The sequence below is a fragment of the Rattus norvegicus genome, chromosome 9, assembly GCF_021556685.1.
Source record: "Rattus norvegicus strain SHRSP/BbbUtx chromosome 9, alternate assembly SHRSP_T2T, whole genome shotgun sequence".
NCBI classification, from domain to species: Eukaryota; Metazoa; Chordata; class Mammalia; order Rodentia; family Muridae; genus Rattus; species Rattus norvegicus.
The window spans coordinates 20127740-20154699 of record NC_141542.1 but is presented as its reverse complement, the minus strand read 5'-3'; the positions used below and the strand labels follow the sequence as shown (position 1 = coordinate 20154699).

At 42.3% G+C, this 26960-nt stretch overlaps 1 protein-coding gene and 1 pseudogene across 1 annotated transcript; both read left to right on the top strand.

Moving 5' to 3' along the window:
• The first annotated feature begins 13109 nt into the window (after positions 1-13109).
• LOC148003432 (reticulocalbin-1 pseudogene) lies at positions 13110-14144 on the top strand (annotated as a pseudogene).
• A 6034-nt stretch (positions 14145-20178) lies between these two features.
• On the top strand, positions 20179-26657 carry LOC148003431 (disks large homolog 5-like). Its single transcript, XM_087568655.1, has 5 exons — positions 20179-20401; positions 21120-21279; positions 22614-22745; positions 23415-23598; positions 25866-26657. The coding sequence occupies exons 1-5, from the start codon at positions 20272-20274 to the stop codon at positions 25869-25871; spliced, it is 612 nt and encodes a 203-aa protein (XP_087424781.1). The 5' UTR covers positions 20179-20271; the 3' UTR covers positions 25872-26657.
• The last annotated feature ends 303 nt before the right edge of the window (positions 26658-26960 follow it).

Sequence of the window (26960 nt, the reverse complement as noted above, 5' to 3'; positions counted from 1 at the left end):
TAATTTTTTCTCCTATTCATTTTTTGTGGGGGGCAAGGGTCTTTGTTTGGTTTTTGTTTTTTTTGGGTTCTTTTGTTTGTTTGTTTTTTGCTTATTTTAGGTCCACAGGATTTTCTGTAGCCTTTGAGGAAGTCCTATACTTAGGACACTGGATCTGTACAGTTTAGGGAATTAACCAGTTTACTAAGCACATTTTTTGTTTGTTTGGTTTCTGTTTTTCTTTTGAGATCTCACTGTGGGAACAGAGGAAGCCCTGAGGAAGTGCAGCCCTGAGTGGATGTGTGCTGTAAACATGATATGACCATGCCAAGGACCCAAAGCCATTTATCCATGGGGAAAAGGCAAAGGCCCCCATGCCCCTTGAGGCTCAGAGACATGACAAAGCCTTCTCAGGATGGTGTTGATAGTGTGTGCAGAAAAAGTATACTCTACCTTTCTCCCTGGCCCCATCTGGACATTTAAAACCTGAAGACTGCTCCCTGCAGAGACTGCTCCTACTGAGATTAGCTAAATCTGCCCTTTGTCAGTTACATGTGCATAGTCCTCCCCTCCTTGTTTATCTGCATGTAATGCCCACCTCCTTGCTGCCCTGTGCAACAGCCCTGCTTCCTGGCCAACTCTATATAATAAACATGCTGAGCTTCTGGGATGCTGCATTTTCTCCAGCTCACGGAACCAGCCTTCCCCATGTATGTGTGTCCAATGTCATTCTTCATTTCCTCCTCACCCATGTCAGGCCCAAGTCCCTGGAGCCACACAAAGGACTTGGCAATCTCAGTCTGCTCCACTTTGAAGGAAGTGCTTTCTACACTGAAATCTAAAGCACACAGTGGGTTCAGCTCCCTCTCAAGTGTCTTTGGTGAGGGTTGGGGTGGGTGTGAGACCAGTTGCATTATGACTATTGCAGAAGAGTAAAGGATTCACAGTTTGCTTTTGGTGAAGGTGAGCTCCCCAAGAGGCTATCATTGCCAACGTTTTCCCAAGTCACCTTCTAGGAGGTCAACTGACTCCTAGGTGAGTCTTTGGTTACACTGCTTCAGTTTTCTGTGGCTACACTGTCCAAATGGCACCCACTGGTCACACATGGCTATTTGAGATGAACTAAACTTAGAACTAAAATCTGCCTCTTTAGTCACAGCAGGCAAACCAGGAGGCAAACAGCCAGCCAGAATCCATAGCCAGAAACACCGCAGATATAGAATATTTCTATCATTATATTCGGTGCCAGCAGCAGCGCCTGTGCCTGGGCGAGTTTTCCTTCAGCAGGTGCTGGCAGCCAGGGCGCCGCCGCCCAAGCTGACTCCTCTCTCTCCCTGTCCGACCCCGGCAGGGCCCAGAGGTGATTCTGCCTGCACGATGTCCTCCTTGCTGGAGGCGAGCTCTTCCCACGCCACATCGCGAACAAAAAGAGAAAGAAAAAAAGAAAAGAAAAAGCAGAAGAAGCGGCCAGGGAAGGGGGCCTTAGCGGCGTTGGGGGTCACCTCCGCCAGCGGAGGGCGCGCTATGATAGCGGCGGCGTTTCCAATGGAGACTGCAGCCTCCCAGTGTCCAAGGACAAAGCCCAGGCCAGCCCTGCCAGGGGACCTCGAGGCCTGCCGCTTGAGTGGACCCATTGCCCGACCTCGGGTCTGGACCCCAGGGACAGCAAGCAGCAAGCAGGGCGGGCTGCACCGCCAGAGCAGCAGAATCAAGGTAGGTAGGAGACCCGCGTCCGTCCTTAGGCTCCTTCTGGCCCCCCTCCCCCGCCCTGGGAAAGCAGTGGCAGAAGGAGGCAATGCAAAGTGAGCCCATTTGGTAGGGGAAAGGAGGGTTCAGGGATGTATGGAGAGCTGAATTAGGGGTTGGAAAGCCCATGGCATTGGGAAAGAATGGAGAGGTAATCTGGAGTGTGCTGTTAAAGGACGGGGATCGTTGGAAAATATTTTCTTAAAACCTCAGGCAATGAATGTATTATTTAATAGATTTCTTCTGATCTACTTTGTAATTGGTTGCCCCTTGCAAGAGATTGTATTTGGAGGATGTAAAAGACCCTCCTTCAATTACTTGGAGAAAGGGAACATAAACAGGGATTTCTTCTTTTTTAACCTCCAAAGCTCTGAGAGCTTACACTTCTGCATAATTTAATTCTTTCCTACCTGCTATGAGCAGGTCTCCAGATCAGCAAGTTCCTTTGGAATGGTTTTGCTTGTTTTTGTTTATTTTCCATGGTGCTGATTAGAAAGCCACGAATTGTTTTGTGAATTTTAAATTTCAAGAGGTGGCACCCAGAGTTTATGGTGGTTTCCTTCACACATTGCAGTGTAGTTGCAGCATAAAAAAATACTTCTTGTGACAAGAAGTGGAAAAAGAAAGTTGATGAGCTAAGAAAAGTAGAGCCTTGAGCCAGATCAACCATTTGGCTTCCTCAAATACGGAGCAAGCATGGAATGTGGCTTTTTCAGAATCGAGGGGGTTTTTAGGATTGGGCAGTGAATGCTGTCTGGGGCTAACCTGTCCCTTTTGTGGCTGACAACCCTTAGGAGAAGGTCAGAATGTGCCAACAGCACAGAGTGGGCACTGGTGGTATTTGAACTCAGAAGTGCTCAGGAACTGTGAAAGTTTCTCTGTTATCACCCTGGAGACATCTAGTGAAATAGACCAAGTGATGCTGTGTAAGAGGCCATTGTGAGGGCTGGAGAGATGGCTCAGTGGGTAAGAGCACCAAGTGTTCTTCCAGAGGTCCTGAGTTTAAATGCCAGCAACCACATGGTGGCTCACAACCATCTGTAATGAGTACTGATGCTTTCTTCTCGTGTGTCTGAAGACAGCTGCATTGTCTCACATATAAATAAATGAATCTTACAAAAGATTGTCATCTACTGCAGTTTCTATGTGGACAGGGCACAGTTGAAGGGCTTAAAGATCAAGTACATTGCCTGTCTTTAAAGATCAAGTGTATCACCTAACTTTCAAACCAAGAAATGTAGTGTCTTTTTTTGCTGCTTGTGTAGCTTTTAGTGATGTATCTTTTCTCCTAGTACGTCCTTTGTTTCCATAATAGTTGTTTTCAAGTATATATGATTATCGCTCCTATTTGCAGAGCTATTCAATATTTTCATTGGTTAAATATTTGTGGTGAATTTGCATTGTGATATCAGTAAAATGCTATGTGAAAATTTTAGAGAATATACCGGTTTGGGCAATTTTAATAACCTTTCCCCTCAAGTGGTGGCCTGTTTTCACATTGAAAAGACTGGAATTCATTACCATCCATAGCAGGATTGATAGGGAAGCAAAATGGACAGTGACAGTTCTGTACTCTTTGACAGTTGTGGGAGCCAAGAAAGAAGTGTGACTTGCTTTTTGTAACTTACAAAATCAAGACTGAGTATCATTACTGTAGAAGCCCATGGAAAAAATGATGAAGTTTTCAGATATCACCAGTTAAAGAAATGGTGGTTTTGCTTATATTGAATTCTGAGTTTCAAAGTTATGTTTCATTTTTCTTTATTCCTTACTGAGGCTTTTTATTAAGTTTTTATTCACCATTACACCCTTAGATGCACAGTGCTAGGATTGTAGTAGGTGCTCAATAAATCACTGACCATTGGGGAGGAGGAATGATAAGAAAGTATGTATTTTCTGTAAGTTCTGTTAGTTTTGGGAACAGGTGGTTTTAGGCTTACCAGTCAAAGTTTGGTATCTTGTCCAATATAAGACAACTTGACAGAACCCCCTTTCTGGCCATTATGTTCAACTTATTTTACTCTTAATCATTCTTGAAAATCATGGAAGTAGTGTGGAAAATTGATTGTACCTGCAGTATAGCATAAAAGGCCGGTCTAGATAGGTAAGCAGTTATGTTTGTCCAAGAGCCGATGTCTTAAAACATCTAGATTTTAGGATTTTAGTGTTGTGATTTCTAAACATAATCGTACAGCAAACAGATAACATCGTAATAGAATAAAGGAATCTTTTGATTTAGCACCAAATTCCATAAAGCAATGACTACTGCACAGCTCTCTTGGCCATATGAATAGCAGAAATTATATTTCACTTTTTTAAAGAAATGACGAAAGTACTAAAGGTTGAAAAAAGCCCATTGGAAAAGGTCCCTGTGGTGTTTCTCTTTGGTTTCTTGTCCTCTTTCTAGAGGACAACTTTAAGAAGTCAGGGCGGTCAGGTGGTCAGTGTGGTCAGGCAGTCATGAGCAGATGGTTAAGCGATGTGCTAGGGCCCCATAGGCCAGTGAGCCTCACTGAAGAGCAGAGGCTAGCCAGTGAGCCAGTCTGAAGAACAGAGGCTAGCCAGTGAGCCTGACTGAAGAGCAGAGGCTAGCCAGTGAGCCTGACTGAAGATCAGAGGCTAGCCAGTGAGCCAGTCTGAAGAGCAGAGGCTAGCCAGTGAGCCTGACTGAAGAGCAGAGGCTAGCCAGTGAGCCAGTCTGAACAGCAGAGGCTAGCCAGTGAGCCCAGCTGAAGAGCAGAGGCTAGCCAGTGAGCCTGACTGAAGAACAGAGGCTAGCCAGTGAGCTGGACTGAAGAGCAGAGGCTAGCCAGTGAGCCTGACTGAAGAGCAGAGGCTAGCCAGTGAACCTGACTGAAGAGCAGAGGCTAGCCAGTGAGCCTGACTGAAGAGCAGAGGCTAGCCAGTGAGCCTGACTGAAGAGCAGAGGCTAGCCAGTGAGCCTGACTGAAGAGCAGAGGCTAGCCACTGAGCCTGACTGAAGAGCAGAGGCTAGCCACTGAGCCGGACTGAAGAGCAGAGGCTAGGCACTGAGCCAGGCTGAAGGCTGAAGAGCAGTGATTTTAACCTTTATTTATAAGTTCTTCAGTTTTCCTAAAAGACAAAAGTTTGCCTCCATAAAGTATGGCTTAAAAAGTTCTCCTTGCTCTCTTCTTCTTATCTCCTTTCCTCTTGCTCTTTTTTTTTTTTTAACTTGAGTATTTCTTATATACATTTCGAGTGTTATTCCCTTTCCCGGTTTCCGGGCAAACATCCCCCTCCCCCCTCCCCTTCCTTATGAGTGATCCCCTCCCAACCCTCCCCCCATTGCCGCCCTCCCCCCATAGACTAGTTCACTGGGGGTTAAGTCTTAGCAGGACCCAGGGCTTCCCCTTCCACTGGTGCTCTTACTAGGATATTCATTGCTACCTATGGGGTCAGAGTCCAGGGTCAGTCCATATATAGTCTTTAGGTACTGGCTTAGTCCCTGGAAGCTCTGGTTGCTTGGCATTGTTGTACTTTTGGGGTCTCGAGCCCCTTCAAGCTCTTCTAGTTCTTTCTCTGATTCCTTCAATAGGGGACCTAATCTCAGTTCAGAGGTTTGCTGCTGGCATTCGCCTCTATATTTGCTGTATTCTGGCTGTGTCTCTCAGGAGCGATCTACATCCGGCTCCTGTCGGTCTGCACTTCTTTGCTTCATCCATCTTGTCTAATTGGGTGGCTGTATATGTATGGGCCACATGTGGGGCAGGCTCTGAATGGGTGTTCCTTCAGTCTCTGTTTTAATCTTTGCCTCTCTCTTCCCTGCCAAGGGTATTCTTTTTCCTCATTTAAAGAAGGAGTGAAGCATTCACATTTTGATCATCCGTCTTGAGTTTCGTTTGTTCTAGGGATCTAGGGTAATTCAAGCATTTGGGCTAATAGCCACTTATCAATGAGTGCATACCATGTATGTCTTTCTGTGATTGGGTTAGCTCACTCAGGATGATATTTTCCAGTTCCAACCATTTGCCTACGAATTTCATAAACTCGTTGTTTTTGATAGCTGAGTAATATTCCATTGTGTAAATGTACCACATTTTCTGTATCCATTCCTCTGTTGAAGGGCATCTGGGTTCTTTCCATTTTCTGGCTATTATAAATAAGGCTGCGATGAACATAGTGGAGCACGTGTCTCTTTTGTATGTTGAGGCATCTTTTGGGTATATGCCCAAGAGAGGTATAGCTGGATCCTCAGGCAGTTCAATGTCCAATTTTCTGAGGAACCTCCAGACTGATTTCCAGAATGGTTGTACCAGTTTGCAATCCCACCAACAATGGAGGAGTGTTCCTCTTTCTCCACATCCTCGCCAGCATCTGCTGTCACCTGAGTTTTTGATCTTAGCCATTCTCACTGGTGTGAGGTGAAATCTCAGGGTTGTTTTGATTTGCATTTCCCTTATGACTAAAGATGTTGAACATTTCTTTAGGTGTTTCTCAGCCATTCGGCATTCCTCAGCTGTGAATTCTTTGTTTAGCTCTGAACCCCATTTTTTAATAGGGTTATTTGTTTCCCTGCGGTCTAACTTCTTGAGTTCTTTGTATATTTTGGATATAAGGCCTCTATCTGTTGTAGGATTGGTAAAGATCTTTTCCCAATCTGTTGGTTGCCGTTTTGTCCTAACCACAGTGTCCTTTGCCTTACAGAAGCTTTGCAGTTTTATGAGATCCCATTTGTCGATTCTTGATCTTAGAGCATAAGCCATTGGTGTTTTGTTCAGGAAATTTTTTCCAGTGCCCATGTGTTCCAGATGCTTCCCTAGTTTTTCTTCTATTAGTTTGAGTGTGTCTGGTTTGATGTGGAGGTCCTTGATCCACTTGGACTTAAGCTTTGTACAGGGTGATAAGCATGGATCGATCTGCATTCTTCTACATGTTGCCCTCCAATTGAACCAGCACCATTTGCTGAAAATGCTATCTTTTTTCCATTGGATGGTTTTGGCTCCTTTGTCAAAAATCAAGTGACCATAGGTGTGTGGGTTCATTTCTGGGTCTTCAATTCTATTCCATTGGTCTATCTGTCTGTCTCTGTACCAATACCATGCAGATTTTATCACTATTGCTCTGTAATACTGCTTGAGTTCAGGGATAGTGATTCCCCCTGAAGTCCTTTTATTGTTGAGGATAACTTTAGCTATCCTGGGTTTTTTGTTATTCCAGATGAATTTGCAAATTGTTCTGTCTAACTCTTTGAAGAATTGGATTGGTATTTTGATGGGGATTGCATTGAATCTGTAGATTGCTTTTGGTAAAATGGCCATTTTTACTATATTAATCCTGCCAATCCATGAGCATGGGAGATCTTTCCATCTTCTGAGGTCTTCTTCAATTTCTTTCCTCAGTGTCTTGAAGTTCTTATTGTACAGATCTTTTACTTGCTTGGTTAAAGTCACACCGAGGTACTTTATATTATTTGGGTCTATTATGAAGGGTGTCGTTTCCCTAATTTCTTTCTCGGCTTGTTTCTCTTTTGTATAGAGGAAGGCAACTGATTTATTTGAGTTAATTTTATACCCAGCCACTTTGCTGAAGTTGTTTATCAGCTTTAGTAGTTCTCTGGTGGAACTTTTGGGATCACTTAAATATACTATCATGTCATCTGCAAATAGTGATATTTTGACCTCTTCTTTTCCGATCTGTATCCCTTTGATCTCCTTTTGTTGTCTGATTGCTCTAGCTAGAACTTCAAGAACTATATTGTATAAGTAGGGAAAGAGTGGGCAGCCTTGTCTAGTCCCTGATTTTAGTGGGATTGCTTCAAGTTTCTCTCCATTTAGTTTAATGTTAGCAACTGGTTTGCTGTATATGGCTTTTACTATGTTTAGGTATGGGCCTTGAATTCCTATTCTTTCCAGGACTTTTATCATGAAGGGGTGTTGAATTTTGTCAAATGCTTTCTCAGCATCTAATGAAATGATCATGTGGTTCTGTTCTTTAAATTTGTTTATATAATGGATCACGTTGATGGTTTTCCGTATATTAAACCATCCCTGCATGCCTGGGATGAAGCCTACTTGTTCATGGTGGATGATTGTTTTGATGTGCTCTTGAATTCGGTTTGCCAGAATTTTATTGAGTATTTTTGCGTCGATATTCATAAGTGAAATTGGTCTGAAGTTCTCTTTCTTTGTTGTGTCTTTGTGTGGTTTAGGTATAAGAGTAATTGTGGCTTCGTAGAAGGAATTCGGTAGGGCTCCATCTGTTTCAATTTTGTGGAATAGTTTGGATAATATTGGTATGAGGTCTTCTATGAAGGTTTGATAGAATTCTGCACTAAACCCGTCTGGACCTGGGCTCTTTTTGGTTGGGAGACCTTTAATGACTGCTTCTATTTCCTTAGGAGTTATGGGGTTGTTTAACTGGTTTATCTGTTCCTGATTTAACTTCGATACCTGGTATCTGTCTAGGAAATTGTCCATTTCCTGAAGATTTACAAATTTTGTTGAATATAGGTTTTTATAGTAAGATCTGATGATTTTTTTAATTTCCTCCGAATCTGTAGTTATGTCTCCCTTTTCATTTCTGATTTTGTTAATTTGGACACACTCTCTGTGTCCTCTCGTTAGTCTGGCTAAGGGTTTATCTATCTTGTTGATTTTCTCAAAGAACCAACTTTTGGTTCTGTTGATTCTTTCTATGGTCCTTTTTGTTTCTACTTGGTTGATTTCAGCTCTGAGTTTGATTATTTCCTGCCTTCTACTCCTCCTGGGTGTATTTGCTTCTTTTTGTTCTAGAGCTTTTAGGTGTGCTGTCAAGCTGCTGACATATGCTCTTTCCTGTTTCTTTCTGCAGGCACTCAGCGCTATGAGTTTTCCTCTTAGCACAGCTTTCATTGTGTCCCATAAGTTTGAGTATGTTGTATCTTCATTTTCATTAAATTCTAAAAAGTTTTTAATTTCTTTCTTTATTTCTTCCTTGACCAGGTTATCATTGAGTAGAGCATTGTTCAATTTCCACGTATATGTGGGCATTCTTCCCTTATTGTTATTGAAGACCAGTTTTAGGCCGTGGTGGTCCGATAGCACGCATGGGATTATTTCTATCTTTCTGTACCTGTTGAGGCCCGTTTTTTGACCAATTATATGGTCAATTTTGGAGAAAGTACCATGAGGAGCTGAGAAGAAGGTATATCCTTTTGCTTTAGGATAGAATGTTCTATAAATATCCGTTAAGTCCATTTGGCTCATGACTTCTCTTAGTCTGTCTACATCACTGTTTAATTTCTGTTTCCATGATCTGTCCATTGATGAGAGTGGTGTGTTGAAATCTCCCACTATTATTGTGTGAGGTGCAATGTGTGTTTTGAGCTTTAGTAAGGTTTCTTTTATGTATGTAGGTGCCCTTGTATTTGGGGCATAGATATTTAGGATTGAGAGTTCATCTTGGTTGATTTTTCCTTTGATGAATATGAAGTGTCCTTCCTTATCTTTTTTGATGACTTTTAGTTGGAAATTGATTTTATTTGATATTAGAATGGCTACTCCAGCTTGCTTCTTCTGACCATTTGCTTGGAAAGTTGTTTTCCAGCCTTTCACTCTGAGGTAGTGTCTGTCTTTGTCTCTGAGGTGTGTTTCCTGTAGGCAGCAGAATGCAGGGTCCTCGTTGCGTATACAGTTTGTTAATCTATGTCTTTTTATTGGGGAGTTGAGGCCATTGATATTGAGAGATATTAAGGAATAGTGATTATTGCTTCCTGTTATATTCATATTTGGATGTGAGGTTATGTTTGTGTGCTTTCATTCTCTTTGTTTTGTTGCCAAGACGATTAGTTTCTTGCTTCTTCTAGGGTATAGCTTGCCTCCTTATGTTGGGCTTTACCATTTATTATCCTTTGTAGTGCTGGATTTGTAGAAAGATATTGTGTAAATTTGGTTTTGTCATGGAATATCTTGGTTTCTCCATCAATGTTAATTGAGAGTTTTGCTGGATACAGTAACCTGCGCCGGCATTTGTGTTCTCTTAGGGTCTGTATGACATCAGTCCAGGATCTTCTGGCCTTCATAGTTTCTGGCGAGAAGTCTGGTGTGATTCTGATAGCTCTGCCTTTATATGTTACTTGACCTTTTTCCCTTACTGCTTTTAATATTCTTTCTTTATTTTGTGCGTTTGGTGTTTTGACAATTATGTGACGGGAGGTGTTTCTTTTCTGGTCCAATCTATTTGGAGTTCTGTAGGCTTCTTGTATGTCTATGGGTATCTCTTTTTTTAGGTTAGGGAAGTTTTCTTCTATGATTTTGTTGAAGATATTTACTGGTCCTTTGAGCTGGGAGTCTTCACTCTCTTCTATACCTATTATCCTTAGGTTTGATCTTCTCATTGAGTCCTGGATTTCCTGTATGTTTTGGACCAGTAGCTTTTTCCGCTTTACATTATCTTTGACAGTTGAGTCAATGATTTCTATGGAATCTTCTGCTCCTGAGATTCTCTCTTCCATCTCTTGTATTCTGTTGGTGAAGCTTGTATCTACAGCTCCTTGTCTCTTCTTTTGGTTTTCTATATCCAGGGTTGTTTCCATGTGTTCTTTCTTGATTGCTTCTATTTCCATCCTCAATTCCTTCAACTGTTTGATTGTGTTTTCCTGGAATTCTTTCAGGGATTTTTGTGTCTCCTCTCTATGGGCTTCTGCTTGTTTATTTATGTTTTCCTGGAATTCTTTCAGGCATTTTTGCGATTCCTCTCTGTAGGCTTCTACTTGTTCTCTAAGGGAGTTCTTCACGTCTTTCTTGAAGTCCTCCAGCATCATGATCAAAAATGATTTTGAAACTAGATCTTGCTTTTCTGGTGTGTTTGGATATTCCATGTTTGTTTTGATGGGAGAATTGGGCTCCGATGGTGCCATGTAGTCTTGGTTTCTGTTGCTTGGGTTCCTGCGCTTGCCTCTCGCCATCAGATTATCTCTAGTGTTACTTTGTTCTGCTATTTCTGACAGTGGCTAGATTGTCCTATAAGCCTGTGTGTCAGGAGTGCTGTAGACCTGTTTTCCTCTCTTTCAGTCAGTTATGGGGACAGAGTATTCTGCTTTCGGGCGTGTAGTTTTTCCTCTCTACAGGTCTTCAGCTGTTCCTGTGGGCCTGTGTCTTGAGTTCACCAGGCAGCTTTCTTGCAGCAGAAAATTTGGTCTTACCTGTGGTCCCGAGGCTCAGGTTTGCTCGTGGGGTGCTGCCCAGGGGCTCTCTGCAGCGGCAGCAACCAGGAAGACCTGTGCCGCCCCTTCCGGGAGCTTCAGTGCACCAGGGTTCCAGATGGTCTTTGGCTTTTTCCTCTGGCGTCCGAGATGTGTGTGCAGGGAGCAGTCTCTTCTGGTTTCCCAGGCTTGTCTGCCTCTCTGAAGGTTTAGCTCTCCCTCCCACGGGATTTGGGTGCAGAGAACTGTTTATCCGGTCTGTTTCCTTCAGGGTCCGGCGGTGTCTCTGGCAGGGGTCCTGCCGCTCCCCCACGGGAGCCCAGAGGCCTTATACAGTTTCCTCTTGGGCCAGGGATGTGGGCAGGGGTGAGCAGTGTTGGTGGTCTCTTCCGCTCTGCAGCCTCAGGAGTGCCCACCTGACCAGGGGGTTGGGTCTCTCTCTCACCGGATCTGGGAGCAGAGAGCTGCTGCGGGCCGGGATCCGCGGGTGTGGGACTTCCGGTAAACACAGAACGTGCCCGGTCCTAGAGAAATTCTGCTTCCGTGTGTCCCAAGCTCACCAGGCAGCTTTCTTGCAGCAGAAAAGTTGGTCTTACCTGTGGTCCCGAGGCTCAGGTTCGCTCGTGGGGTGCTGCCCAGGGGCTCTCTGCAGTGGCAGCAACCAGGAAGACCTGTGCCGCCCCTTCCAGGAGCTTCAGTGCACCAGGGTTCCAGATGGTCTTTGGCTTTTTCCTCTGGCGTCTGAGATGTGTGTGCAGGGAGCAGTCTCTTCTGGTTTCCCAGGCTTGTCTGCCTCTCTGAAGGTTTAGCTCTCCCTCCCACGGGATTTGGGTGCAGAGAACTGTTTATCCGGTCTGTTTCCTTCAGGGTCCGGCGGTGTCTCTGGCAGGGGTCCTGCCGCTCCCCCACGGGAGCCCAGAGGCCTTATACAGTTTCCTCTTGGGCCAGGGATGTGGGCAGGGGTGAGCAGTGTTGGTGGTCTCTACCGCTCTGCAGACTCAGGAGTGCCCACCTGACCAGGCGGTTGGGTCTCTCTCTCACCGGGTCTGGGAGCAGAGAGCTGCTGCCTCCTCTTGCTCTTATGACACAATAATTTCCTTACTCTCAATGCCTTACTCTCAACGCTATGCCTTTACTTCTAAGTTCTTCTTGAGTTCTGTTCTCTTCAGTTCAGTTCTGTCTAAAAAGCTTCTCTCTCTTTGTCCTCAGCATTTGTATATCTTTCTGAACACAGCATCACATGGTGAAAAGTTCACCACAAGTTTGCACAGGAATTCAAATCATAAGTTGGATAATCAGTTTACGACAGAGAATGTTTACATGCATATCCATGAAGAGTAATCATCAGGATAAACCATCATCATCTGTCACTAGTTCTGCACGTTCATGGAGAGTTAAAAGCTGTAATTTTTATGAGAAAAGAATAAGGAACATTACCTATAGGCAAATCCAGTCAATTATGTTAAGTCCTTGTACCTATAGTAAATCATTAGTTCTCTTTTTCTGAACTTTGGTTAATTGGTTTATACCCTCTTAGGATGGGCTATAATTTGTAGATGCCTGCTTGGTATTGCAGAAGCGATTCACTCATGACACTTTAAGAATGGCAGGGTTCTGAATGCAATTTTGATTACCAGAGAAACATAATAGCAGTCCTATTTTAAAAACTTAAAATACTAATCTAATTTTAGGAATTCTTATAGAACCATCATTAAGAATTAAGAAATCATCTATTTGTCTGTACATCATCACGCCAAGACAATACATCTTCATTGCTCCGTGGTGATCTGCTCAAAAGAGTGGGGTAAAGAGCATGACAAATACAGAGGCAGATGCTTGCAGCCAACCATTTGGCTGAGAGCAGGGTCCCCAATGGAGGAGTAAGAGAAAGGATTGAGGGAGCTGAAGGGGTGTACAGCCCCATAAGAACAACAATAAGAAACACCCAGAGCTCCCAGGACTGAAACCACCATCCAATGTTTACACATGGACAGACAGACCCATGGCTACAGCTGCATATGTAGAAGAGGATGGCCTTCTTGGGCACAAATGGGAGGAGAAGCCCTTGGTCTTGTCAAGGCTTGATGCCCCAGTGTAGGGGAAATCAGAACAGGGAGGCAGGTAGGCCTGGGTGGTTGGGTGGGTGGTAACACCCTCATAGTAGAAGGGGGAGGAGGTATTAATAAGGGGTTTTGTGGATCGGAAACCAGGAAAAGGGATAACATTTGAAATGTAACAAAAGCCCTCTCTGGGGATGGACAGTGCTAAGGTGCTCTGAGCCCCTACTTCCCTGCTGCCTCCCTTTGATCCAGACAGTGGTGCATGGTGTCAGCCTGGGACTCTCCATGGGCTGCTCCTGGCACTGGACTTGGCGTTCAGGGCCAAGAGTATGATGAGCAAGGAGCACATGGTTTGTCCGGATTCAGAGCTGGGCCAGTGGCCACCAGATGACAAGCACAGCATCATGTACGATCATGAGGTCTTCCTGGGCAAGGAGGACTCCAAGACCTTTGATAGCTAAGCCTGGACGAGAGCAGGAGAGGCTGGGGAAAATTGTTGACCCAATTGACAGTGATGGACGTGGCCTTGTTACTACTGAAGACCTGAAAGTTTGGATCAAACAGGTACAAAAAAGATACATCTACCATAATGTGGCTAAACTCTGGAAGGATTATGATAGGGACATAGTTGTAAAATCTCCTGGGAAAAATACAAGCAGGCCACCTATGGCTACTCCCTGGGACACCTTGTTGATTTCCAAGATGGCTGTGATGATCACAACTTTAAAAAGATGCCTCAACGAGATGAGAGGAGGTTTAAGGCCTTGAAGGTGACCTGACAGCTACTCAGGACGGGTTCATTGCTTTTCTGCACTAAGAGGATTTAGAACATAGGAAGGAGATTGTAGTTCTGGAAACCCTGGAGGATATCGACAAGAACGGGGATGGTTTTGTGGACCAGGATGAATACATTGTGGACATCTTTTTCTCACGAGGACAATTGCCCTGAGACAGACTGGGTTTTGTCTGGGGAGCAGTTCAATGATTTCCCAGATCTGAACAAGGATGGGAAGCTGGACTAGGATGAGATTAACCATTGGATCCTTCCTCAGGACTATGACCATGCAAAGGCTGAAGCCCGGCATCTGGTGTATGAGTCAGACAAAAACAAGCATGAGATGCTGTCCATGGAGTAGATTCTAGACAAATGGACCATGTTTGTGGGAAGCCAAGCCACTGACATGGAAGATCTTACCAAAAATCATGATGAATTTTGAAAGACAGTCATCCTCATGTGGCCAATGGTCACAGCTTCCTGCGGATGTTCTGGGTTATTGCTATATTTGTCAAGTATATAGCAGTTGTGTCCCTAAACAATGAGAAACCTTTCTAAAGCTCAAAAAAATCATACATTGCACCAAACAATAATAGTAGAAGATTTAAACACCCCACTTTCATCAGTGGACAGATCAGGGAAACAGAAATTAAACAGAGACATAGAATGACTAAGAGAAGTTATGAAACAAATGGATTTAACATATATTTATAGAACATTCCACCCTAAAATCAAAGGATATACCTTCTTCTCAGCATCTCATGGTACCTTCTCCAAAATTGACCATATAATCGGTCACAAAACAGTCCTCTACAGGTACAGGAAGATAGAAATAATCCCATGCATCCTTTCAAAAAACCACGCACTAAGGCTGCTGATCAATAACAACAAAAAGTACAGAAAGCCCACATATACATGGAAGTTGAAGTCAATGACAACTTGGTCATTGGAGACATAAGAAAGAAATTAAAGATTTCTTAGAATTTAATGAAAATGAAGGTACAACATACCCAATCTTATAGGACACAATAAAAGCAACACTAAGAGGAAAACTCACAGCTCTGAGTGCCTGCAAAAAGAAACAGGAGAGAGTATATGTCAGCAGCTTGACAGCACACCTCAAAGCTCTAGAAAAAAAATTGAGTAGAAGGCAGGATATAATCAAACTCAGGGCTGAAATCAAACAAGAAGAAACAAAACCGAGAATCAAAAGAATCAGCAAACCCAGGAGCTGGTTCTTTGTGAAAATCAACAAGATAAATAAATACTTAGCCATACTAACCAGAGGTCACAGAGAGTGTATACAAATTAATAAAATCAGAAATAAAAGGGAGACATAACAACAAAATCTGAAGAAATTAAAAAGATCATCAGATCCTACTACAAAACATATATTCAACAAAACTGGAAAATGTGGAGGAAATGGACAATTTTCTATACAGATACCAGGTACCACAGTTAAATCAGGAACAAATGAACCATCTAAACAACCCCATAACTCATAAAGAAATAGAAACTGTTATTAAACATCTTCCATCCAAAAAGAGCCCAGGACCAGATGGATTTAGTGCAGAATTCTATCAGATCTTCATAGAAGACTTCATACCAATACTGTCCAAACTATTCCGCAAAATAGAAACAGACAGAGCACTACCAAATTCCTTCTATAAAGCCACAATTACTCTTATACCTAAACAACACAAAGATACAACAAAGATAGAGTAATTCAGACCAATTTGATTTATGAATATTGATGAAAAAAATGCTCAATAAAATTCTTGCAAACTGAGTCCAAGAACACATCCAAACAATCATCCATCATGATCAAGTTGGCCTCATGGCAAGGATGCAGGGATGGTTTAATATACAGAAATCCATCAACAAAATTCACCATATAAACAAACTCAAAGGAAAAAAACCGACATGATCATTTCATTAGATGCAGAGAAATCATTTGACAAAATTCAGTAAACTTTCATTAATAAAGTCCTGGAAAGATCAGGAATTCAAGGACCATATCTAAATATAGGAAAAGGCAAAATACATCCAACCAGTAGCTAATATCAAACTAAACTGAGAAAATTGAAGGAATCCCACTAAAATCAGGGACTAGACAAGGCTGCCCACTCTTTCCTTACTTTTTTCAATATGGTACTTAAAGTCCTAGCCATAGCAGTCAAACAATGAAAGTAGGTCAAAGGGATAAAAATTGGAAGGGATGAAGTCAAAATACTAAAATTTGAAGATGATATGATAGTCTACTTAAGCAACACCAAAATTCCACCAGAGAACTACTTAACCTGATCAACAATTTCAGCAAACTGTCCGGGTATAAAATTAACTCAAACAATTCAGTAGCCTTCCTCTACTCAAAGGGTAAACAGGCTGAGAAAGAAATTAGGGAAATGACAGCCTTCACAATAGTCCCAAATAATATAAAATAACTTGCTGTTACTTGAACCAAGCAAGTAAAAAATCTGTATGACAAGAACTTCAAATCTCTGAAGAAATTGAAGAAGATCTCAGAAGATGGAAAGATCTCCCATGCTCATAGATTGGCAGGATGAATATGGTAAAAAATGGCCATTTTGCCAAAGGCAATCTACAGATTCAGTGCCATCACCAACAATATTCCTACTCAGTTCTTTATAAAGGTACAAAGTGCAATTTGCCGTAACATAAAACCCAGGATAGCAAAACTATACTCAACAATAAAAGACCTTCTGGGGGAATCACCATCTCTGACCTCAAGCAGTATTACAAAGCAATAGTTTGTATGGTATTGGCATACAGACAGGCAGCTCAGTGGAACATAATTGAAGACACAGAAATGAACACACACCCCTATGGTCATTTGATCTTTGACAAAGGAGGTAAAACATCCAATGGAAGAAAGATAGCAGTTTTAACAAATGGTGCTGGATCAAGTGGAGGTCAGCATGTAGAAGAATGCAAGTTGACCCATTCTTATTACCCTGTACAAAGCTTAAGTCCAAGTGGATCAAGGACCTCCACATCAAACCAGATACACTGAAAGTAATAGATAAAAAGTAGGGAAGAGTCTCGAAGACATGAGCACTAAGGAGATATGGAGGCCAAATCTAAAGCAGAGACTGAAGGAAAAGCCATTCAGAGTCTGTCCCACATGTGGCCCATATATATACAGCCACCAAAACTAGGTAAGATTGATGAAGCTAAAAAGTGCTTACTGAAAGGGACTGGATATGCATCTCCCCTGAGAGACACATCCAGGGCATGTCAAATAAAGAGGTCAGTGCTTGCAGTAAACTACTGAATTGAGAACAGGACCCCCTTTATGGGAATTAGAGGAAGGATTCAAAGAGCTGAAGGGCTTGCAACCCCATAAGAACAGCAATGCCAACCAAATAAACCACTAGCAAAAGACTATACATGGACTGACCCAGGGGTCCAACTGCATATGTAGGAGAGAATAGACTTGTTGGGGCACCTGTGGAAGTGGAAGCCCTTGTTCTTAACAAGGTTGGACCCTCAGTGCAGGGGAATGTCCGGGAAGGGGTTTCAAGTGGCGTGGATTGGGGGACCATACATATGGGGAAGGGTCCCGGGAGGGGGGCTTATGGACCAAAAACTGGGAAAGAGAATAAGGTTTCAAATGTAAATAAAAAGTATATATCTATTAAAAACCAAAATTTTAAAAAATGATAATAATAGTAAGAAATAATCAAGAAAAAAAGAAAATGTGAATAAGAAAGAAATTTTAGGACTTGGAAAAAGATGAATGCCAGGTATTTGAAAAACTGTATGACCATGGTAAACATTTTAATATATGTGAGAATTTTTTTACATGTTACTGAATTGCATCTTTTTTTTTAAATAGTGAATGGAAATACAGTCCCTTCCTGGCTGTGAGTCTAGGTATCCAGATGTAGTGGAATTCATTATTTGTTGAGTCCTGAACCTTTGAGTCTGCTTCTAACACAGCTTATGCCAAGGAAACTAGGCGAAAGTGATATCTAAGCCATTGACCAAACTATCTGGACTAACAATCACAGGTGAAATTCCACCTTGTAAATGGGAGGAGAGGAATAAAAGATATCTTTAAGGATTTAAAAAAAAATGAAATGTACCAAAAAAATCCAATAAAAAAGTTTAAAATAGGGGTTGGGGATTTAGCTCAGCGGTAGAGTGCTTGCATAGCGAGCGCAAGGCCCTGGGTTCGATCCCCAGCTCCGGGAAAAAAAGAAAAAAAAAACAAGGAAAAAAAAAGAAAAAGAAAAAAAAGTTTAAAATAAAAATAACTTAGGAAATACAAAATACTGGGGTGCCATTCCACAATCATGATGTGTTTATTCTGTGATAGCTTACAGGTTAATTTACTTCTCTATGACTGTTTTCTTATTTCAAAGTAAGAAATGGCATCATCTGTGGAGTGGATGGTGAGAACAAAAGCTTTGGCTAACTTGAATAATCGATCCCTCCCGAGCATGTGCTTAACATTCTAAGCACAGGGAAATTTCCTGAGGGGATTAAAGAACAAAATCCAAACATAAAACAGGAACAACAACGATGTAAAAACATTCTTCACGCTGGGTATGAAGGCATGTTACAACTTTAATCAGCTTTGTAGGTATTTCTAATATACACACAAGAAACAAAAATCCTATCACAGTCCTAGCAGTTGCATCCAACAAAGAGAGAGCTGTGAGGTAGTGCCTGCTACTTCTTTCCCCAGATACCCCTGGGCCTCAGGCCTGCATCCAGTGAGCTGGAACTAAGAGCAGCCAGGTTGAAATTCCTGCTGCCATGGCAGGATTCTGCAGGAACATTTCCCTTTGACAACAAGGAACCTGTGTGGAGGAGACCTCTTGGTGAGTCCTCATGGACTCTGCATTTCCTATTCTACAGGGAGAAGCCCTGCCAGGTCTTTGGCAAGGCCAGCCAGTTGTTTGGGTAAGTCTCTGGTCCTGTGGCAGAGGGCGAGGAATGGCAGAAAGAATGGCAGCTCCACTCAGAGCAAAGGTTAACCCTTCTAGGCCTATGAACTCCTAATTAATTTATCTTTTCACCCGATGCCCTATTCACATTTTCTTACTATCATACAACTGTGATCTTGATGAGCAGCTGGTCTCTTGTTTTCTTAATCAGTTCTTTGTTGTCACAAACGTTTTTAACTTACTCCAACCCATGAGACTTATTCACACCTTCTGTATGCAGTAGGACCCTTGGTGGGCCTGTCATCTCAAAAATAGAAGGTTCAGTAATCCAAAAGATTGGACTCCAATTTACCTCAGGCCAGGAAAGAAGTCAGCCACCATTAGTAAAAGAGCAAGGGAAAAATTACATAGGAAAAACAAGTGCCTTAATTAGAAGAAAAGATCCTCAACTTCTAAGGCCCGCACATCTGCACCCCTCTCTTCTGAGCTTTGTAAAGTGATGTTGTATAACTCTAGATGGTAGTAAAAGGCAGAGCTCTTCCCAGAAAGGTCAAACATGATTTTCACTCTTACATCTGTGAGGTGGGGTGGCATTATAGCACACATTCAGGTAGAATTATAACACCTATGATAAGAAGACAGAATCCATATATCACAATGCCAAATGGACTCCCTTCTCAACTTATGGACCCATTAAGATTGAGGTTCAACCTGAACGGAGGCCATTCCACTCCCTTCCCATCCTCCTGATTCTTATGTTTAGTAGGAGTAAAGGATCATGGTGCAGCCCCCAATATTCTCATGCCTAGAGTTGCCTATTCAGGACGAATGATATTGGAGAAGTGATGGCTATATAGTTACAATGTAGTAACACAAGCTCCAAGTTGACATTTGCTCACTGACGTCCAATTTAATTGTCTTGTTATATTTGAGAAAGGGAGGATGCCCTACTTAATATATAAAAGGGAAAGAAATTTATTATTTTATATATGCCCTGTAGTTGGTCTCTATGTTCCCAAGAAAAAGGAGTTTTTATTGCAAAAAAATAGGATTATAGACCATTGATTTTGTGAAATACATGGATATGTAATTGGAAACAATGTCAGCTGTCAAGGACTGCACACTAATCAACTATTTCTCGGTTTTATACACTCAGAGGTATAGAAGAAACATATTGGCCTCCACAAAAAGGGAAAAGCTTAAGAATCGAAATGTATGTCACATGCATTGTCTCGGGTAGTAGGTTTACTTTTAAGAAAAAACTGCCCCCTCCTTGGCCCCTAGAGATTTGGGTGCTAAGAAAAATCTGTTCTCCAATTCAGGGTTGTAAGCAACTCTCCCCAGCAAAAGCATTGTTGACTTCTAATGAAGCAGAGAGACATATCTAGCTTTGAAATAGAGGTTGCCAAATGGTATTCCCAGTGACACATGGGAGACTGGAGGAAAGGGTCCCCACAGAAATTCATCACTTTGTGGAGAGCTGGTTAGTAGGTAGGCCATAGAACTTTCCAGTGACATCATCAGTAAGCCCTTCACTGGACATTCCATTGTATCTAAGAGATCCCTAGAATCATCAGTGATGTCACCAGTGTTGTGGTGACACCAACTGCCTTTGGGATCTTTCTTCAGTTCCCTTTGGGTTCACAAGCAGGCATGTTTCGCCAGCTGCTCAGGCTATTTCGGAAGGAAAGGGGAGATCAAGGAGAGACCACACCAGGTCAGAGGGAAGCTGACCCCCTCTCTACTGAAACAGGAAGGAGGAAATCATTCTGGGGAAGGCTTGGTGAGTCCTGGGCAGAGTTGGGGAACATCCTCAAGGAGGTAGGTTTGAGATGTGCCTTCTAAGACTAGGCCTTACAAGCAGGAGCCTTGGGATTTCTCAAAGGCAAACCAAGAGTCAGGAGTTCCTGATCTTTAATTTGAGAGAAAGCCATAAAGTTGTAAGACTTCAGTGTCTTTTCTTGAAGCTTTTTAACTGTGAGTGTCAATGAATGGCAGGAGGAGTCACTGTGAGATTAACAATGTGACCATCCATGTTTGGGAGTTGAAGCACTTCATCCTCTAGATTACTGTAGGTTACATAAGTCTCTGATGGCGAGAAGAAGGAAGGATGCACCCCTAGTCATGAATTGAGTTCTCAGACACTTTGGGCTGGACCACATTGATTAGAGCTTGATGGTGCTAAGCATTATGAACTCCAGGATTAACTGCACCACATCTGATATGAGATAACATTGTCCCAGATGTTTATGTATCAGTCAGGTTATACTGTTCAGGGTGAGGGGTCCTGTAATAGTGAGTGTGGCACGAGTATGGCATTAGAGGTTGGGAAGAGGGACATAGCTTAAAAATCCACCTTTAAGAAAGCTTTTCTGCTCTTCCAGGGATTCACCCAGTCTCTACTATTTCCCCTTCCTGAACCTCCTTTTGGGATTCAGAATGATCTTTTCTGCCTGTGGGCCATCAAATATGCAAATTCACTTGGGTTTATCTATCTACAGGTTTTGGTAGGAAGGCATCATCCCAAAGTGTCATCAGCAAGCAAGAGGAGCTTCTAAAGGAACTGGAAGAACTCAAATTTGAAATCCAGAAGTGTCAATTCGAGAGGGATGAACTTTACCAAATCCTGGACCTTTATATCTATGATGATTGGGACCACAGGTAGTCATTATGCCCAGTAACCTGTTCACATTCTTGTGCTCTCTTTCTGCTAACCCGATATTTCCTCATAGCACGAGAGAGTTTCACCTCTCATCCTGGATTTTAAGGAGCCTTGGCAGGCATTACCTTTGAGATAAGCTAGGTGCTGTGTGTTTAGGGCCAGCCTTTTTGTACTTGACCCTGAGATCCTTGGATTAGCATTGGTTCTGTCAGCAGCTGGAAGGACCTGGTCATACTTGCTGCAACTGTGTGTGTGAATGAAATGCCTGCACGTCATCACTCTTTCCTCCGAATTTGTTCATTATACACTGATTCTATGGCACCTCCATGCATGTAGTTGTCATTCTACATGTGTTTGGATATGGGTTGGTATGTATGTATGTGGAAGTATATGTGGTGTTTACTCAGGATCAGGACGTCTGGGACCTTTGATGGGGTCTGAGGATTTGTTTGATCAACACTTTGCAGGTCATGATAGTGATGAGTACGTGGAGGCCCACATTGATCAACAGAGCACTTTGCTCCTTCTGTATACCTTGGTGGCACCCAGGACTCTCCCGAGGGGAGGACGTGCTATAAATCCTCTTCCCTGTCAAACTTAGTTATACCCTCTGGGAATTCATGTAACGATAGAAACCAAGGATTGAGTATACCTGCTTTCAAAACAAGAGAAATGTCATCACAGCTTTCTCTTGGGCCCAAAGCTGTGGCTCAGACTGGAGGAATCTTCTTCCTGAACTAGTCAATTCCATCATGCTCACCTGGCCAGCTCTTGAAGGTCAGGTCCCTCCAATTGGTACCGTGGCTCTGTTGTCCTGTGCCCAGGATAATAAGGTTAATCAGTACAACTACTTCAAAGGAGCAAGTATGTGCTATATACTGGGTTTAAGTAATTGAGAGAACAGTCTGATTTCACCTAATTTTTTTTACCTGCTTTGATCGTTAGTTTTTTATTTTTTTAACTATCCAGTGATGGTTTACTGCGACCTAGAAAGGGTCACTGTGGGAATAAATTCTTGACAGTTCTTATTCCAAACAGGCAGGTCTCAGGCTCTGCCCACTCCTATATAGTAAGTCTTTGCAGAACCATATCTCCCCAGGCTTCTAAGGAGTCCTTATTTCAAAACAAAATTAGCTTATTTACATGGAAATATTTTCTGTGGATTGAGTCTCACTGTTGGGTTTTGGTCTGGTTTTTGAATTTGCCAATTTCTTCCCTTCTACCATTCCTTGAATTTGAACTCTTTATTATATATTTTTTATTTACATTTCTCCTAATTCTGAAATCGTGAGTTCAAAACATTATTTGTTCCTTTGGCCATGACCTAACCCAGGCTGGATGTCGAATTGCCAGTACTTCAATCCGAACATGAGATGAGAATGATGGCTATGCAAATGATGACCAATTCAATAAGTGATGCCATGGAGAGGTACAAGGAGCTCATACAAGTGAACAGTTCCTACCGGTGAGTCGCTGACAGAGATGAGAACCCAGCACTAGGCAGGGAATACTTCTGTCCTGTATGATTTTGAACAAAAGTCAGGGCTCTGGCTCCATGGTGTCTGACTCTTAACAAGAAGCCTGCCTCCTGGCAAGGGTCTTAGATTTGTAGCTCTTGGACTCAGTTGTCCTACATGTGAAGGGTGTAGAAGACCCTCCAATTGTTATTTTCCCCATTAAGGATCCTCGAGATAGAAAAGGTTTGCACCATGATGGGAATATCAATCAACTCTGAATCTCTAGGACTCTGACAGGAGATTTAAAGATCTGTGATCCATGAGAAACACATGGAAAGACTATATAGCTATTGGGTCTTCTATCCTCCCTCAGAGGGGATTTGACCTCTACTTGCAGATGGTTTCAGCATACTATGGACCTATGAGCTCCCTTATGGACCGTTTCTTCTACCTTGATTTATATAAATCGTCTTAATGTCAGGATTTTCAGAAGTACTTTCATTCACAGGGAATGTGTCCTCTGGATTTGACTTCCTCTAATTGGTGCTAACTTGTATAGTGTGGCTCTAGTCTGGGGATTTCTGGGGATGAGGACCCTTAAAGGGATGATTGTACTTGCAAGAGTGTCAGGCAAATAGAAGCTGGCAGGCATTTACCATTTTTTGTTTGTGGTTCAGCGTGAGGCACTCCCAGCTCCTGCGTGAACAAGCTCAATTGAAGAACAATATACAGATTTTGCTGAATGAGAAGAGAAAACTGCTGGTGGAGCAGACTGAACTGCCAGCATCCTCTGTGGAGGCAAAGAGGCTCTGTGAAGAGGCCAGAATGAACATCTGTGACCCCAGTGCCAAGCAACAGCAGGTAGGGTTAGGACTCAGGGTCAGGCTGTCCTCATGTCTTACCATAAACATAGATAACCAATGTAGCTGTCTATTGAGGGATCTATGTCCTGACCTAGGTCTCATCCAAGTGTTCATTTATGTGATGGTTTACAAGGCTTTCTGTGGAGATAGCCCCTCTTCAAGAAACTGCGTGTTTGGAAAGCAAATGCTCCTGCTCTTCGAGAATCTGCAGTTTATTAAGGGAGATGGGTTGATCACACATCACAGCACTACATGCCATATGTGTGGAGGGTGCTATGTGGGTGCCCCTCTTTAGACTAGAGCAGGGCTTTGAGGGATGAAGCAAAAGCCCAGAGCCCATTTTCTTTGCAGGGGTCCTGTGAGATTCCAGGAACTAAATAGTTTAGAAGGAGGAGAGCCTGGTGAAAATGCCAAAGAAATGGTTGTCATTGTCATCTTTTGGTGGATTTGTTCTTTCTTTACCATTTTCCCTGTATATCAAGACCATCTGTTCATGCTTCCTAAATCATGGTACCTGACAGAGAAAGAGTAGCAGCATGTCAGTCCTGTTTTGTTCGAGTGTTGCTGGAGAGTTCATATCTTGACGTTATACTCTGTAGATGCTTGGAAAAGCAGGGATGTGGAAAGGTGTTCTCAAAACCTGACATTGGCATGAGAGATTTGAGACTTCAAGAACAGAGTTATCTACCCCCATTCTCATCAAGAAGAGTGCTATCTAGGCCTTTTTGTTCCTCTCAGGAAAAATGGCTGAGTAGTGATTCTCTCTTAAAATACCTGCTTTGAATAGTCTATATTATGTTGTTCCTCCAGTATGATGGGATCTTCATTGTTTTCTGCCGACTTGCGATTTTTGGGGTGTGTGTGTGTGTGTGTGTGTGTGTGTGTGTGTGTGTGTGTGTCTGTTTGTGCTTGTTTGTGTGTGTGTCTGTATGGGTGTGTGATAGAGTATGTGTGTGTGAGTGGGTGTATGTGTGTGTGAGTGTGTGTATGTGTGTATGTGTGTACCAGCTGTGGCTCAGCATGTTTATGCTCATGTTGTGGGTTTAATTCTGGATGATTTTCCAAGTGTTTCTAGTGTGGGTTCTTTTGTGTGTGTGTGTGTGTGTGTGTGTGTGTGTGTGTGTGTGTATGTATGTGTGTGTGTGTGTGTGTGTTTCCCTGTGCATAATTGCACAGGTGAGTCTCTATTGCCCTGTTTCATGAGAAAAAGAATCTAAGAGTTCACTTTGCCTCCATGAATATCAAATATAGCACCCCAATCACTTGGAATTTCCACCTAGCTCTGTACAGCAAAAGAACCCAAAACACGTGTAAAGTTAGATTTTCAAGTGATTAGGGAAAAATGACTGGTCTGCATCAAAATCCTTTGGAGCACATCAAAGGAATGGAGTACATGGAGGTAAGGGGGGCTGCTTTATAAAATCCATTGATTTATGATCCTTCTCTGTCCTTTGTGAATGGTGAAAGCCCACTGGAAGGTTGTGTCACTCACTGTGTCTTCTCCAAGGTTGCTTTCCACATTGCCTGCTACCATTTCTTTCCAGCTACCTTGTCCATGACAGGATATGTATAATCCACAGGATTTCTTTGTATTTTGTACTTCTTTCTTCCTGTTAACTCTCTGATAAGATCTGAGAACATTTTTTTTCAGTCGTCTCACAAATTGCATTAAAATAAGCATAGTCTTACAGGGGTGCTGTTATGTATCTCCATCACAATAAACTTTACTGTTCCTTGTGTATGCTGTGAGGATTTGCTGTGAGCACATTCTCAGTGATTACAGGAGCTGTTCAGTGAGAATGGATTTGAAGTGAGATGGCTTCTCTGTGTATTTGCAGATTCAGTGGTTACAAATTGAACCTACGCAGGTTCCTTCAGTGCTAACATAATCAGAACTTTCACCACATTTCTGGACATGTTCTCCAGAAGGAATCCACATGGTAATCTAGGTTGCTCATACCATTCTTGAACTCAGATTCAGACCCAGCTACAGTGTTATTATTCAATATAATAAACCTGGACCAGTGACAAAATATGCTCATTTTTCTCTTAACCCCAGTACAGTGCATATTCCACAGTTCAAATTCTAGCAGTTTGAAAAGCTGAGATATAAATCCAAGCCCAGGTACTCTATGACACTTGGGGATGCAGGGACTGACCTCAGCTGACAGGTCATGCTGGATTATCCAACTGAACAGAGCTGATGTAAGAGGGAGAGCTGAATTGACAACCACTCACTAAACCTTTATTCCCTTGCTCTGCTAGGTCTGAAGTTCTCCAGCAGAAACTCGAACATGACACAGACCAGGACAAGATCTCTCTTGGAGAGAAGATCTACAGGAGGAGAACTAAGTGTGCACAGCAAATACACCACTATTGTATCTCATCTGTAATGTCCATAGCAATTGTGGACTGCATTTTCCTCCTTTAGTTTAACTTCTTTGGATTGAATAGGCCTTACTTTCACCTCAGCTCTCTCCAGCAAGTGTATACTTTTGGAGGAACTCAGAGAAGTGTTGATGCACATCAATCAAGAGCTGCTGGTCATCCAGAAAGACTGTGCACGTGTAAATTTGTACTTGTCCTGATGGGTCATCCAGAAGAGTTTCATGGAGATCAGTTCACAACATTGGACAGACAATGAAACAAAGTCTGTAATATCATTTATACTCAGTATTGGTAGGCTTTTTCCTTAATACCCCCACTCCAACAAAACAGACCTACTTCCACACCCCTTGAAAAGATCATTACCATCAGTAACTGCTTGTCTACTATGTCTCCAAGGCAAGCCACAGGCTATAAGCCAATTCTGCAAAAGGAGCAGCAAAAGAATGCTTAGCGAAATTCCTCTATTTAACATTTGCTTGAGTTTTGATTATTTTGGTTATTTGGTTTTCCTTCTATTCATTTGAAGATTTGTTATTTATGTGTTGTTGTTGTTTTGTTCATTTTGTTTTCTATTTTGATAAGGATATAGACTGTATATATTGACTACCTGCATCTGGTTACTATCAAGTAAATTGGATGTATTCTGGTAAATAAAGGAGTAATCTAAAACTCTTCACTCTTAAGAACCTTCTTTATTGATCACTAATGTCAACATCTGAAGTCCCACAGCTATCAGGGAGGGATCGATCTCTGCATTCTCATGGGCACTGTTCATCAATCTTACTGAGATTCAAAGGCAATTATACAGTCACTGTTCACTGTGTTTCCAACTCTGTGAATTTCCAGTTCATCATGCATATCGTACCCACTGTGTATGCTTGCTGTCAAATATATAGTTACCTCTAAGTTATACTCAGTGGATGAGCATGTTGAACAAATTAATGGGATAAACATTAATTTTTCTGTAATATC

Bases quoted from the DNA above. Each gene is read 5' to 3' on its own strand.
- LOC148003431 (XM_087568655.1), top strand. From the start codon at position 20,272: ATGTTTCGCCAGCTGCTCAGGCTATTTCGGAAGGAAAGGGGAGATCAA. The intron at 20,402-21,119 runs GTGAGTCCTGGG...ATCTATCTACAG, and splicing joins ATCATTCTGGGGAAGGCTTG to GTTTTGGTAGGAAGGCATCA. The intron at 22,746-23,414 runs GTGAGTCGCTGA...TTTGTGGTTCAG, and splicing joins CAAGTGAACAGTTCCTACCG to CGTGAGGCACTCCCAGCTCC.